General features: G+C 41.3%; 1 protein-coding gene across 3 annotated transcripts in view; it reads right to left on the bottom strand.

The window, feature by feature from the left end:
* The window catches only part of LOC116941580 (CUB and sushi domain-containing protein 3-like), a 442,102-nt gene that overhangs the window by 83,899 nt on the left and 342,012 nt on the right, over positions 1–16,191 (bottom strand). For all 3 annotated transcript variants that reach the window (XM_032952771.2, XM_032952770.2, XM_032952772.2), the window contains 8 exons: positions 14,066–14,192; positions 10,438–10,649; positions 6,877–7,068; positions 3,661–3,799; positions 2,659–2,846; positions 1,867–2,061; positions 1,638–1,754; positions 1,182–1,295 (listed from right to left, as the gene is read on the bottom strand). In XM_032952771.2, coding sequence (XP_032808662.2) covers positions 1,182–1,295; positions 1,638–1,754; positions 1,867–2,061; positions 2,659–2,846; positions 3,661–3,799; positions 6,877–7,068; positions 10,438–10,649; positions 14,066–14,192 — 1,284 coding nt within the window. The remainder of the gene's footprint in view (positions 1–1,181; positions 1,296–1,637; positions 1,755–1,866; positions 2,062–2,658; positions 2,847–3,660; positions 3,800–6,876; positions 7,069–10,437; positions 10,650–14,065; positions 14,193–16,191) is intronic.

Raw genomic sequence — 16,191 nt, forward strand, 5'->3', positions numbered from 1 at the left:
TGTTATACCGTTTCCTCTTAAAAAAAAAACTACCCACCTAAACTATTTCCTTAATTGTGCTTGTACATAAATTACCAAAGGTAGGCAGCCTATTGTATAGTGAACTCTACTGGTAGCAGGAGGTCATTATCTGTCAGTTTCATACCAAAGGCCATAAATATAAAAAAACATTTTCAAACCAAAGTAAAATACGATGCAATATGTGAAGTTTACTACGTGTATAATAACATGTCTGTAGAAGATATTTTTTATTAGAAATTCTTCAAATAGGGGTTGCACTATTCCATGCACTCTCCTATGAGATTGTCGCATGACAGTCAAATCGATATTCCTAATCGTGTAGTATCTTGAAACGTGGTTACATTTAGATGGTAAATAAATACAAATTGCATTGTAATATATTTGTCTGCAAGATTTCTAAATGCAATCTTCGTCAAGTGACAATATTTGAATAAATTGAGAAAAATACAATAGAAAAGATCAATAACAGTTCCAAAGACTCCCATTTCAAAACAGATAATATTTATTTTACGTTTATTTTTATAATTTTATGAATTTGCCGGGCATCATGTTACGAGATGAATAATTAATTGGCAACTCTCATGGAGCAAAGCATCCCTTGCGTCAGAGAACGGTTGTGGGAACAGATTTTCATAGCACTATCCTGAATTGTCAGTGCTGGAATTAATTAAAATGACATACGAAATGAAATGCTAAATAATTAGCTTGTTTGTGTGGTTATTTGTATGCCACTTGTGTGCAGGTGCTACGTTGGGAAGGCCTTCATTCAGCAGTGGACTGATTATGGCGGATGATGATGAGTCATTGGTTATTGGACTGAGACGATCAACACACTACACTCGAGAGCCCAATTTAAGCACGTGACCATGTGAATTCAAACGCCACAGGATCTCAGTAGTTCTGACCCAAGCCATCTCAAAAGCATCATCTTCTGTTTTTTTTTAAGGTTGCCACAGCAGATAATACATCGAAATATGCAGTTCCTCTGTTTAATAAAGAGTATACATTTTAACTACGTTCAAGACTTACAGCCACTTTTGCATGAATGGCATGTAAAATCAAATTACTTTACGCCATGTTGAAAATAGACGATAACTTTGATGGACGTTACTCTGCTGGCTAAGTGCTTTTTTTTTGTATGAACGATGCGCAAGATTTACCTGTGTGGGAGCCTGACAATGCGCTGAGCAAAAAGAAGCTCTGCGTGGGTCCGTCGTACACATGGACGACATCTTTCACCGACGTCTCAAAGGTCGCGTACTGACCAAAGATGACTGAACAGCAATGCACACAAGGTGACATGTTGGAGGTATCACAACAAACTGAGCTGGATCATATTGCGTATTTCGGTGTGTTGCTGTATTTGACGTTACTGCAAAAGGTTGCGCTGGGTGTGTGTTTCACTCACGCAAAGATTCAGGTGATTCAAGAGCAGTCATCAGAGTTAACATTAGGTTGAGAGTGATATTAAGACTGAAGATATGTAATAATTATCATTTGACCTGACGATGAGTTACAAATATAATAATTTAAAGTCATGATTCGATATTTTTGGATTGCACTACTTTTTCCATCAACAATCTAATCAAAGCGAACGTAGTTTGAGACGCGCTTACCAAAATCCTTGGGCACGGTGATGGTGTGCACACAATGTTGAGGACTGCTGTAATTTCTGGGGTATCCAGGAGAAAGGACCACCCCTTCAGAGGCAGTTGCCTTGCCCCCACATGGAGCTGTAGCATATGACAGAGAGCACTTGAGAGCGTATTCCCAATATAGTGGGAGGAAGAGTGTTCGTACAAAATGTGTGCGTTTAATGCTAACGGCTGCGGATCCTTCACTTACCATGGCAGGATGGCAGGGGTCTGTTCCACATGGGTCTCCCATCCTCGCTCATAACACAAAGCAGAGTTGAGTAGCCTTGGATTGTGTAGCCCGCGTCACAGAAATATGTGATGGTAGACCGTAGCTTGACATCTGTGCCCAGACGGGAGCCATTCTGTATGTTCCCAGGATCAAAGCAGGACTCTTGGGGTTTCTCTGTGCAGATCACATTTTCACCAGAACTTTTAGTTTTGAGACAAAGTGTATGGGCCACTAACAATTCCACACCATGTTCAATTGGGCAACATCCCATCACCTGGTGAGAAAAACGCTTAGTTTTTTATGATGTGCATTTTTCCCACTCTGAAATTAAAACGGTGGACTTTGTTCTCAATGCCGAGTATAAAGGTCACAGTCACCATGAATTAAAACGAAATCTTGGCTCACAGAGATAATAAAATACAAATTCTAAAACCGTTGTTTTCATTGTAGGGTATGAATGCTGACCTCTTAAATATAGACATTTACATAAAACATACAAAGTGGGAAATGTATGATTTAAAACTTTCAAATTATCCCACAAAACTAATTGTATGCACATTAAACATTAAAAAAATAATGTTCCATCACTCTTCGAATCTGCCAAGACACCTCACGTTTACACAAAATAAAACACGTCCTGTACCAAAAAATAATGCTGTCATACGTTACTATCTTACGATTGCATGGGTGAAATGTGAGGATATGTAGCCAGTGTGTGGGTGTGTAGTTTTGCTTTCAGTCGAAAGTTGTGCTTGCGTTAGGCGACCTCACCCTTGTATTCAATGTGAAAACCACTGAGGCTGAGCGAGTCATCGCTGCGAAACGCCATGAACATGCTGTTGCCAGTGCTCTCAATCCGCCCCGGCAGCTTGGAGCCTTGCAGGCTGGCGATCAGTGGGCTGGAAGAGCCTGGGCCATCATATATGTGCAGGAAGTCGTAGCTGGTCTCGGTATCAAAACTGCCATTCAGTATGGAAGGGGGCGGACAAGAGGTGGAATACTTCATTCAGAAGGACATGGTTTTCGTCATGTCAGAAATAAAGAATATATGTATGAAAAAGCAGACGGGGTTAAGACTGCTAAGACTGAGGACAACATTTACAGCAGGGCAAAGTAGAGGTTATTTGTGAGTCATTAACCGAAAATGAATTATATGACCTTGCCAGACTCACTTTTATAGAACTATACGTAATGTATTTTTTTCGATTTGCCTTGCACTATGCCTACATTAAATATGGTGTCTGTCAGTTCAATAGCCTTCATATATTTAATGACGTAATAAATAATGAAACATGAAACGCACTCAATTTGAGACAGCATTGCGGAATGCACACATACACCACGAAAATAAACGTGAAGGTTATTTCTGAGATTCCTGAACTAAAGCATTGCATCAAACAAAATGTGTCTGAATATTGCGTCGATGGATATGTCATGCAGTAACATAATGTCAAGCTGCTTTGCACGCGAGGAATTTAACAATTAGCCATTTCACCTTGTTATGCTCCACCACAAATCATGTCCACCAACGTACATGAACTTCGTCGGAACGTCCAACTAAACTCCATATGCAGCATGCAATTAAATTACCATGACCTTTAAGGATGACCCCATTCACTGATTAGGAACTGTAAGGGCTATAAAGACCAGAGACTCGTTTACAGAGTGTGCTCATTAACAAGTAACATTACTAGCACTGCTTAGCAGTTATGCTTCCGTGTGATGACCTTTAATGCCACAATAGTGCAGAGAAGCGCATTGCAGAAGCCATACCTGATAAAGGTCAGAGAAATAACATTGTCTGCCGTGACGGTAACTTGCCAATCGCATTCCTTCCCAGGAGGGTACGGCTCAGGGTAATTAGGAGAGAGAATGAAACCAGTAGGCTCTGTAAGGTTTCCCCCGCATGGTGCTGTGAAATAAAATATAAGCGAAATATAATACACATGCACACATAAATACAACCAAGTGCAAATTAGTCGATGTGAACGTGTGAGATGTTTGCATCCAATATCCGGGATTGTTCCTGAACACGTTTCTGTGGGTATTTAATAACATACATGGTGCTTAAAAAAAAAGATGAAACCACAACAAAGGTTGCTTTTGTGTGTATCTCCTGCCCTCTTTCACATTACAGTGTATAAAGTAATTTAATTGCATCATATGAAAGATTTATTTTAGCCAGGCCAAAATACCAAATGCGTTACAAGGTTATTAATATTAAATTACAAGAAAGCAAATACAAATGATAAATATATGTCCTGCATCCATAAAGTCTAAATAAGGCAATTCAATTAATTATGTATATGCTACAGCTACATAATTTACTAAAGAAAGTCAAACAACAAATCCTCAAGAAAATATAAATCTGAATATGCTTTCGACGAGTCCATACATTGTAATTGACATTTGACATCATCCTGAATGATCGATTCCAAGACATCTCTGAGAATGTGCAGTCACATCAATGGGACAGGGAGTGAGTGCAAAGTAGAACAGAGTTCAAGGTCATCATTAAAACATTTGTTGACTTAATTCCCAATGGTCACCTAAAACGAATGTCGATAAATAGTCACCTTCTTAAGCGTAAACCCTGCCAACATCCAAAGTCAGAGTTGTTATAAATTAATTGAGGACATGTCAGTCTCTCTGGATTTCTTTCTGTAATCCCATTTTTCATTAGAATGTGTATGGTTAAATAACTAATTGTCCATGTAGTCTGGGGGAGTGGTGTGAAATTTTCACGAGCTTTTTTCTGCACATTTAACCTCTGAACTCAATCGTGTACAAATAATATTTTCCCAATGTTTAAAACCCCCACCAGCGTAATCGCTTAATGTACCATAAACCGTAATGCTCTCTTGGTAATGAACTTGTTCCTTGTTCCTATAGTAGCGTTTTGCCTCGTGTCTTATGTTTATTTATATCAATTATTTCAGAACACAATTTCATTGTTGAAAGAGTATTTTATATCCGTGTGTCACACAGCAAGTTCATCCACTTGTCTTTTCCTAACAACTGTTTGAAACACTGCCACTGTTTCCATGAATCATCATCAGCCATGATCAATCCACTGCTGGATGTAGGCCTCCCGAAGCCGTTGCTAGCGATGATGATTTTGCAATTTCATAATCCACCAAGCACTTACATTGCACATGAGCTGATTTTATGTCTTTTTCTTAAATGTAAAAAAAATAAACAAACAAAATAACAAACTGACTACACACTCGCTGCTATGTTTCACAAAAGCAGCATTATTTTGTCAGGCACAGCAGTCTGCTCAAACACTTTGAAAGGGTTCAAATACGCCAGTGCAACTCTGAGCGGTTAGTCTTGTCCACTGGAGAACAACGTTGAGGTGTATTGTTGGCAGGAAATTCCCAGACACAACTGTTACGTTCTCCCCTTGAGAAAGGTGGCACCGTTAATGATTTAGAATGCGAGCACTGTTTTGTCCTTTTTTCCGCCACTTAGTGGCCGCTCATAAAAGTTGCAAACCTCTGCAGGCAAAAGTCCTATATAAATTACCAATTATAAAATGAATGTCTGAAAAAGCAACATGGGGCATGTAGATACTTGCATGTTAACTACATACATGGGTTTACGTTATTTTAATGTGTAGTGGCGTGTATAGTGTCTCTCTGGTGTAGCGCACAGTTCCGAGAGAAGGGCGGTACTGAAGGTGTGGAGTCTCTCTCTAGCACCGGGATGAGTACGGAACAGAAGGGCCCCTAGGGGGCATAGTTCGGGTGACAGCGAGAGAGAGGTCGGGTGAGGACATGGTCGTCTGAAGACACGTGACCGGATGAGGTAGTAACAAGGGCCAAAGAGGAGGTGAGAGGGACACGTGATGTTGTCCCAGTGTCTCCGAGAAGGATATATCTCGAAGGATATATCTCGTGAGAAAAATATATTTCACAATACAGGAAGAGGGGAGAACTATACAACTGACAATAGCCATAACTTGTGATGTCCCAGAAAGACATATATATATATCATAGTACAACTACTTCAAAGATTGACTATCCTGGAAAAATAGGACAGGTGTTAGCTTGAACACCGACCTCCTATTTTCAGCCCGGGGCTAATAGTAGAAATTCCACATTCCTATAGCGGCAGTGAGAGTATCTGTAAGACTTCCCACACAGTGGTGCTTGTTTAATCGACCCTGAAGAGATCAAGGGCTGCGTCAACCCCCGACTGGGAACTCACACCCTCCTAATTGCAAGCTGTGCACCCTAACCACTGCTGCAACTGCCCGGCCGCTGCATTAATAAATAATACATATACATGTACAGACTATGCTGTATGTGATCCGCACTCTTAACAGCTAGCTGAAACAAACAAAAAACAACATAAACAGTGTTTCACTTGTGCGCACAGATTCCAAATACATTCACATTTTGCTAAATAACATTGTTATTTTTTGATTTAAAGCTTTCGTGACTGCAGTAATTCATATTCTTAGTTTTTTTCGGTAAAGTCACGTTGAAGAGAAACAACAGAATAACAAAATATATATAAAACAATAACTCAAACGGTCATCATCAGGTGTGACACACCTGATGATGACCGTTTGAGTTATGGTCGAAACGTCGTGAGAATTTTTTATTGTTTTATATATATTTTGTTATTCTGTTGTTTCTCTTCAACGTGACTTTACCGAAAAAACTAAGAATATAACATTGTTATTGTTATTTCTAATGGATAGAATCTAACACAATGCTAACGTCATTGCGTTAGATTCAGTGCCACAGCGAGTGGCTGGTGATTGGAAGGTTGGGAGTTCAAACCCTGGTTGGATGATGACACATGCCATCCTCCCCCAGGAGCCAGTAACATGGGAAGCACTTTGTGAGGTCAACAGTGGACAGTCTTTCCCCCACCATATCAATGTGAAATTTCCACAAACGGTCGATGCCTTTGAATGCACTTGTCTTTGACATGACCTTATTGGTGTGGTGGTGTGTGAGCGACAGGAGACCTTACCTATGCAGGTGGGTGGGTCGGGCTGCCAGTAGTAGTGATTTTCCCCGTGCATACATACAATGGTGGCTTCACCCTGCAGCTGGTACCCAGGCTGGCACTGGAAGGTGATGATGTTGCCAGGTTCTCTGCCCGTTCCACTCCGCGTGGAATTTGTCGGCACGCCGGGATCACGGCAAGCTCTGGCCACAGCGGCTGCGTTACAGCAAGGCAAATGATTATCTTCTTGTCAAACACTTCCAAGGCAAGCATGGAGACGTATCGCAGCACAAAGGCACTGCTAAATTGCCGTTATTGACAATGTATTCATCGTTCTTATCAATTAGAGGTTCAGCAGAGTTAAACGAAGCGGCGTTACGTCGCACTCTGAAAGCTGCAGCTTAACTGGCAAAATTGCCAGTTAAGCTGCGCTTCTGTCTTCAACAGAGCGCTGCCTTGACGCGGCGACGAAGCCCGGGCATCCTGAAGTCGTGAGCAGCAATACTGGACAGGAGATAGGGGCACCCGTACCAGTCAGGCACTCAGCAATAGGCGAGACAAACGCGTGCTCCCTTCACTGACCTGCACTGAGCCAGGGTGGTAAAGTGTGGTTAAACAACACCCTCCCCCCCACCACCACGGTCATCCTCGCAGCGGATTTTGGCCGGCCATCGAACAGAGACGCTCACTGCATCGCACGCTTTCAGATGCGCTTTTGTGGCCGTCTGGAACGCTCTTCCTTTCCGATATTATTAAGCCACTGGAGCCATGCACTTTTACATCTAGATTTTGAACTCATTTCATTATAACTGCATTTTGTGTTTAGTTTGTTGCCCTTCCCCCCCACGCATCCGATGAGCATGGTTGGCTACATACGGTGCGAAATAAATTCAACATACACACATACCCCCACACCCCCCATAACTGTACTCAACTAATCCATCACCCCTTTATCCCTAGCGGCGCTGAATCCACCAACGTGATGTCAGGTGGGATGGCGATTGTAATGAAGCAGGGGGTGCTAATAATATCTGGGTATGAACCTTGGATGCCATCTCGATTGGACTATCGAACGGGCCCTGCAGGGTGACTTCAACCTTTTTTGGATGGGAAGCAGAATTTGTTGGGAATAAAGCTGAGATGAAGTTGTACATGGCGAATCTTTTAAGCTAAATAAAACAAAACAAGTTGCATTAAGTACTATGATTGCTGGATTCGGAGGTATAAATGACTACCTTGCTACTTTAAGCTTCAATTTAATTCCTCTTCATGGATTAGCAAGAAATGGATCTGCAGGGTCCTCGCGTATTGTGCTGGTATAATAAGAGTGTTCGTGAATAAATAAAATGGGCATTAAATACAGACGGAAGGAATACAAACTGCACACTGTGTTGTATTGCAAAAGGCATGATTTTCCCAGGAAGTTAAATGTCATCGGATTAAATTTGAGCTCCGGTCCAAATTGATAAGTGTACAGAATGCGCTCGTGTCAAGCTTTAAATTGTTACGTTATTGTCCTCCTGCATTCCTAGCAGATGGTTAATCAAAGCTTACATTCTTTACACGTGATGTGACCTATGCGTGTGGTGCACTGATATGTGATTATTCAGTGGTATGAACAAAGACATCCATTGCACTAATATTGCAGAGTAATCTCCAATCTTCATCACTCAGCATTTGAGATATGCCATACATAAAGTACAATCGGCTGATGAAACAGGGATGCAAATGCTAATCTGTCATATATATACAGCTAAGCTGAATGCATTATATCTGCTTGTCTGTAGAACTCCTTAAAAGTTCCACCAATTATATTCTTTGGTTATTTCGGTAAAGTCACGTAGATGGAAAAATAAAAAAATAAAGTGAATACATGTAATAATAATAATACAAATAATAATACTGTAGCCTGGTTCTTTGATCGGAGTGAGTGTACTGGCAGTGTGTAATGTAGACTGTGGCCTGAAACAATGAAAATAAAAAAAAACACAAACAAAAGCCACGACGTTTCGATCGCAACACAAGCGGTCGTCATCAGGAAAATGGGGATTAGCCTCTAAAGGCAAACTGTTTATAAAGGTTGCAATGAGGTGGCACATTTAAAAGCTTATTATATGTAGTTTATGCCAGTGAGGTCGATATTCCCCAAAAAAATATCTAAGTAGACCTTTGCCCAAATTAATTGGCTTATTGTCCCCGGCGATGATCATTATCATGATTATTAACAATAAGCGGGCGCGCCATTTCCCTTTCGCCTGGTCCCATTGCGCCAGGACAGCTAGGCGCGGAGTTTCGGTACCCTGTCATTAGAACCTTTTTGGCGTTGTTGTATTGGGCTCGCGTTTTGTTGTGATAAAAAAAAAACAATAACCCAGTGCGTGATGTGAGTCCAATTCAAAATTCATACACTGGACAGTTGTGTGTCACTGGGGAGCGGTGTGTGCAGGGGGGCAATGCGAGCTTGCGGAAGTTAGTGTGTGTGTGGGGGGTGGGGGTGGGGGTTAAGGTGATACCCGCGAGCCTTAATGTAATGTAGCACCACTCGATCTCAATGGGCTTCCCACTACTCTGTAAATATTCCCACGTTGGGATTATACAAGTGTACATTCAACAGTGGGATCTGTTGAGGAAATGTTATATAAGAGGCATGAGATGCATCTTAAATGCACCAATGTGGCAAGCCCACATCATGTATCGGGCTTGCTTGTGTATCTTTACACACTTACTATGAGAGATTAGCTCAGACATCATGAAGTTCAAATATGAGCACTATAAATCACTTTCCAAGCTGACAGGGGGCTTTGTTGTACAATTGAGTTAGATAACAGGACACTGGTTAAGTTGCTTCTGGAATGTTTTTTTATTGTATCTGATCTGGTTAAAAGTTGTGCCCAGAAACACCAAATAGTATTATGCTGTACTCTTTTGTTCATCGATTGGCACACATTGTCAAGAGCGGAATAAGCAAACAAAGAAAAACAAGATTGATAAAAAATAAGGAACCCTTATTCCGATGTAGAAATCCAATGTGCTTTTGGCCAGTACGATAGCATCATCAAATTGATGTAAAATGCATTTCTCGTATTAAAACCTCTACAATTAGCTCGTATGACTCTTTTTCAGCTGCACATGAAAATTGCCGAATAAACTACGGTGTAAATATTTACTATGAGAATCTAAAATTATACAATCAATTGGAGATTGAATTTGGATAGGAAAGCTGGTTGTTCATTTTTTTTGTATTTTATATTTTAATGGTTCATTGCACTGGTTTGAAATTAAACAGTTGAAGTGGCAAAGTGAGACTGGGTTGTTAAGAATGTGTAACAAAATGTATAATAGACGAGTTTTTTTTTAATTGACCATAGTTGAACGAACTTCAGAAAAGGGACAATGAGAAGTAATTCCAAAGTCGAGCGATGCGGGAGTTCAACACACCACGGATGATATGCAGCATGGGTGGAGGGATCAGTGAGTGAATTTCACGGGGACAGTAACCATGCTAGTAGCACAAGAAGAGCAATACGGAGATCACTGACTGCTAGTGAGCGAGTGATTGAGTGAGTGCTGGATGAGGAGACTCACATGAGAACTGTATGGCGAAGCCGGTCTTGCTGATGAAGAAGTCGGACTGGAAGTGCAGGGAGAGGGAGCTCTGGGAGCTGTGGATGTCATCGGGCAGCACGGAGCCACTGAGCTCCTTGAGCAGCACCCCGGCCTGGGAGGGCACGGAGGGCCCGTCCCACACCTTGAGCAGGTCGTGTGCCGCCTCCGTGTCGAACACCACAAAGTGGAGGCTGCACCCGTGGGGTCCGCCACACAACCAGACACGCACGCGCAGAGCACGCGCAGGGCACACACAGGGCACGCGCAGAGCACGTGCAGAGTGCAGGGCACGTGCAGTGCACAGGCAGAGCACGCGCAGGGCACACGCAGAGCACGCGCAGGGCACACACAGGGCACGTGCAGAGTGCAGAGCACGCGCAGGGCACACGCAGAGCACAGGCAGAGCACGCGCAGGGCACACGCAGAGCGCACGACAGCCGCCACCCATTACTCATCGATAGCCGCCACCCATTACTCATCGACAGCAGCTTCTTTGTACAAAAGACGAAGGAGGCTTCGAGTGCCTTGCACACCTCAGAGCAGCGTGGCCGATTGATAATTTCGCTGTCATGACCATAACACGGCCTGTGCAATATTTTGGAGTTTGTGTTGCCAGTGCAATATTTCGGAGTTTGTGTTGCCACCTCTTTGAGTTTTATATATATAAATCAGGACATAGCATGGGAAGAAGACTATTTGCCAGTATAAAGAAGGAGGGATAACTACATGTAATTGTATTGTCTTGAGTGGTATTTAATCCACAAATGAAAAAGAGTGGGTGGGCACTTTTAATGTCCCGGGAAAACTTTAACATTTTCCAGGACATTCGGTAAATGGATTAAATCATCCATAGGCAAACACACATTCAAATGCCGTATATATACTGCACCGACACACAGACACAACTAATTGTGTTTTATTATATTACTTGTGGATGCTCGAGAGAAATGTTTAGCACGAGTGTGATTAGCAACGCAAGGTGGTGCTGTGTGGTCAACACCACACAAAGAAACCATTATTTCCATTCTGGGGAAGTTGACATATCACCCTAAGTACACACGTTAAGCTGCAACACACACACTGACACATACATACAGACACACAATGATTCCTGACCAGTTCAAATTAGTGGACAAAAATGGAGCACCCTAAAGCACATATTAGGTTTTCAAATGTTGATAATTTTCATTGTTGTTCCATACTCCGTTTCAGTTATGTTGTGATATGCACTGATGCGTACTTTATTTAGGGTGATATTGTCACGTAAAAAAATATCGATTGATTTATTTGTTGTGTATGTTATCAATACTGTTTCGTTTTTTGAACATAGTTTTTTTTTATCTCCAATCACTTCCTTATTGTGTTATCATCTCAAATGCACATTTTTTTCAGACATCTCAACATGTACTGCATGGGAGGTGCGGTATAAATACATTATTACGTTGACGATGATGATAATTGAAGAGAAACACATACTACAGCAATTAACCATCAAAGCTGGATGTTAACAATGCTTTGCATGCTCAGCGAATTGACTTTTCTCCAGGTTCCTCTGTCTGTCTCGCACTGGCTGTCACGATGACAACACGAGTCAATGGATGCAGTTAAGATGCAAATGGTTTTGTTGGCACCCTGCAGCGAATTGAATATTTTTAAATGGTCATCTTCAGAGGACTGCCATGGAGTGCTTGAGTACTGTGGGCTGTGTGTGGTTCTTCATTAATACACTGGGTTAAACGCAGTTCATTAAGCAGTGGACACATACACGTAGTCCCTGACACTATCACCATTAATAGCACATGTACTCTCCCGGGAAAACCATGGCAGATGTGTTTTTTGGATAGCTGGGGCATAATCCAACGTGATGTTCTACCCCTATGGAAATCAGAAAATGCATGGCAAATCTCCAGAATACTTAAGATAAAAAAATGCCCTTAAATCTGGAAATGGCAAAATGGTTACACACACACACACGCGATGTTTGTACATATAGACACACATCATGTAAAACGAATGTACAGCTCTTTGTCTATGCACTGCTGGATGAAGGTCACCTCATGCCACGTTGGTCTTGAGTATTGCTTGACCATACTGGTCAGTGCAAATGGGTGAAGGGCCACCCCCCCCCCCCCCCAGGACTGGTTCAAATATCACTCGCCACTGATGTTAGCCGTGGGTGGGAATTTATTTTATTATTTTACCACTCAGCTATGCAGCTGTTTTCAGGAAGCGACCTCAGCCGCAAATAATAGCTGAACGGAGTGGCTTCACCACGTGGACATTTCTGGCAGCCAAAGAGTCTAATTGCAAGTTTTTTAAATGTGAAGGGGGAAAAAAACACGCGACTACGGGGGGAGAGACACCGCTAACTCCAATAATACAGCAGGCGTCAGGGTCGGGACCGAACCCAAACTCAGGTCGCTCAGTTAATAGGAAATATGCTAACAGCAGCACCACCGCTCCATCACTTATTTATGTTTTAACCAAATGCAATGGAAGACATTAAATAATAAAGCACTACCAAATTAGTGATATGTCATATCAATGTCTGTTAGTCATTTATTCGTATTTATTATCTTGGTTATTATTATTATTAACTTTCTGGACATGAATAAAATCGTATTCCGAGTGTGTGTAGGCCAGGCGTGGTTTTATCCACCCACCCCCTCGTATTCCGTGCCGGCCTTCATAGGTGCTACTTGCAAACAGCACTTGCCCAAACAGTATATTGATGCACAATCGGTGGATCTTTGTCATTGCAGTAGTCGTGCATTGGTTAGTGCAAAACACTGCAAACCTGGTTTCTTACGTTCAATTCCTATCCATGAAATAGCTTCAGTGACAGTACTATTTCATCGAGTTATGGGCCTCTAAGTCAACTCAGTCATACATAATGGCCCAGTGTGCTGTTTAAAGATTGGCACTAAGAAGACAAAAGCGGATGGGTGTGCTGCTAGTTATAGCATGTTGTCAAGGCTGTGGCAGCCTTAATATGTGTTCGCACACAGCACTTGCTCCAACAGTCCGTATTTGTTAATTGGGGGGGATCTTTGTCTGAAAGTCTACACCATTTGAGTATGACTCAAGGTTTACTTTGTCTGCCACGAGTGAGGTTGTGATGACACAAATGATGGCTCTTGTGCTTATACATTTATAGCCTTGATATCGGGTGGCATGTGGTTTTCTTGTTCAAAGACATACATGTAAAACATATTGATTTTTTTTTCCTCCTGTCATTAACAAGTTGTTTGGCATCTGAGCACTGATTTTATTTATAGATCATGTTTTATTTAAATGCAGATGTGCATTATACAGCATACATCTGTCTCCACGGAATTTCTAGACAGCGAATCAATTTCCATTCAAGCACTGTTCATAAGATGGCCTTCTCTGTTGCTGATTCAGATAAACAAAAGCAGCGGCAAGGATCTCCTCTGCCTTTAAGTGAACAAGCGTGAGCCAGTAGGAAAAAAAAAGATAAAAGCAAAGCCAACGTGGGGGGGGAAGCTGTATAATTGCAAAGTGGTGGCTGCATAACTTTCCCAACAGAACAAAGAAAGGTTGGCCTTGTTCCAGATTAAAATTGATTTTGTAAAATCAGTCTGACCTGATTGTATAGCCTGCGTTGGCGTGTATTTCCCATGTGCATTGGAGGTTGTGTCCATATGGGGCAGGGTAGCCTGGTGAAAGAATCCTTCCTGATGTGGCTCCTTGTATCTTCCCACCACACTCAGCTGGGGAGCACAAGACAATGCCATAGGTTACCGACAGCACGTCAGAGGAATATGAAACAAAACAATGAATTCTCTCATGATTAAATTGAACATCTTCACAGCTCAGCAGATTTGTATAAAATTGCTTTGGCTATTGCGGATACGTTTACTGTTGTAAGGCACGTGTACTTAAAATGGTTGTATGTTTCATTTCTATTGAGCATAAGAGACCAGGATAGTCTCACTTGCAAGAGTGTGCTGGCTGGTTCATCAACATGACAAGAAAAAGCAATAGTCTGAATACAGAATAAACAAAATCGAATAAAAATCGGAGCAGAACAAGTGCATTTCAAATAGAAATAATAGTTGAGACAGGGCTACCCCCAGCTCTTCAATTTTATCCTGTTTAGGTTTTCGTCTGATGCCCACTTTATCCATAATTAAACATGCGTCATTTTTAACTACCATGGCATATAACACATAGTATCCACATCAATGATAATGCTATGAATGAAATGTGTCTGCCTACTCTCGGACCTATTCAAACATACATATTTTTATTATTTAATATTTCAATGTTGACAATACATTACAATAATATGAATTTAGTTGTTCCAACTATTATTGTTCAAACTTTAAATGGATGTACACTTACAATGTTGACTTAATTTCCATGTTAAACTTAAGAATAATTTCTCCTATAAGATATAAACTGCAGAGTAAACATACACTTATCAAGCATTTGTTTAACGAACATTTAAAATGTATTTGATATTGGAATGTATTCGATGTACCAACACCCCATGCATATGGTCAGTGTAACTATCGTTTAATGAAGCATAAACAATAACTGAGGCTTGTTCATGGACTAAATTGAACATAAAATAACTATATTTTGAATCGTAAAACATTGTAAAACGAAGAAAAAGGGAACACACATGCATATTTTGTAGTTAAATTGTACAGAAATTAACGTTGCCCACGATGTAATGGTGAGCACACTGCACTTGCAATCCAGAGGTTGTCGGTATCAACTCCTGGCACAGCAGTTCAAGCAATGGGCAAGCTTTTAAAATACTCGCTGTCCACTCAGCAGTATAAATGGATGCACAGCAAATTGGTCAATCGGCAGGCCGTGTGTGATGGAGTAAAGTGTGGGGGGTTCATACTTCTTCGAAGATGTCTAGCTAGTTAGGAAGATTAGGCCAAATACCCCTCTAGAGGGGGCTCTCTGGAGCTCCCAGCAGTGGAGGTTAATTTGCTAGTGGTGGTTCAAGCAAGACATTGCAGAGTTGCCCCTTTACCTTATTATTTAGAGGAAATTTAAAAAGTGAATTCCAGCTTGAATAGGCATGAGGAGGAGCTTAATTCCCGGTTACGTCCTTAAGCAACTGTTAAAACTACTCAACGATTTTTATTTTACCAGGTAAGGCCCACTGAACTTTTTCAGAAGTGTCCTGGCCACAAATTATATTTTAATCAAGCGGCTTCTATTTTCTTGACCTCAGATTTGTATTCCACCATCACTGCTTTGAAGCTCCATCCCAGATAATGCTCGGAACCAGAGTCTTAACTATTAAGAAAAGTAAAACCTAATCCATAGTAAACGGTTGACTCGCTCTTTATTTCAAAATAAATTGCATGCATACGTTATATTCACATTCCGGTAGCTTGTATATGCATCTGGAAAACAGAACTGAATGTTTAGGAAAATGCTCTTGCTACTGCTGTTTATTTTGTCGTTTTGGAAATATTTGACAAAATGGGCAAAAGTGATAATCCCAGCGACTTATGTCAACTCCCTGGCACTAAGAAGATGCCCTCTTTCTCAGTCTCCTCGTAGCCCTACATAGGCACACGATGTTGTTTTGAAGAGCTCTGCAAAGTCCAGACAGCTGCAAGGAAAGAGGATTAAGCAAAGAGCAAAGCGTATTAAATTAAACCCACAGACTTCAGAGCTGTGTGGGAAAACTTCGACTTTAACAACGCAGAAACTGAATAAAAATAATAACGGCCATTT

This window comes from Petromyzon marinus, chromosome 12 (assembly GCF_048934315.1).
Source record: "Petromyzon marinus isolate PM22_M1 ecotype Great Lakes invasive population chromosome 12, UKy_Petmar_22M1.pri1.0, whole genome shotgun sequence".
NCBI classification, from domain to species: domain Eukaryota; kingdom Metazoa; phylum Chordata; class Hyperoartia; order Petromyzontiformes; family Petromyzontidae; genus Petromyzon; species Petromyzon marinus.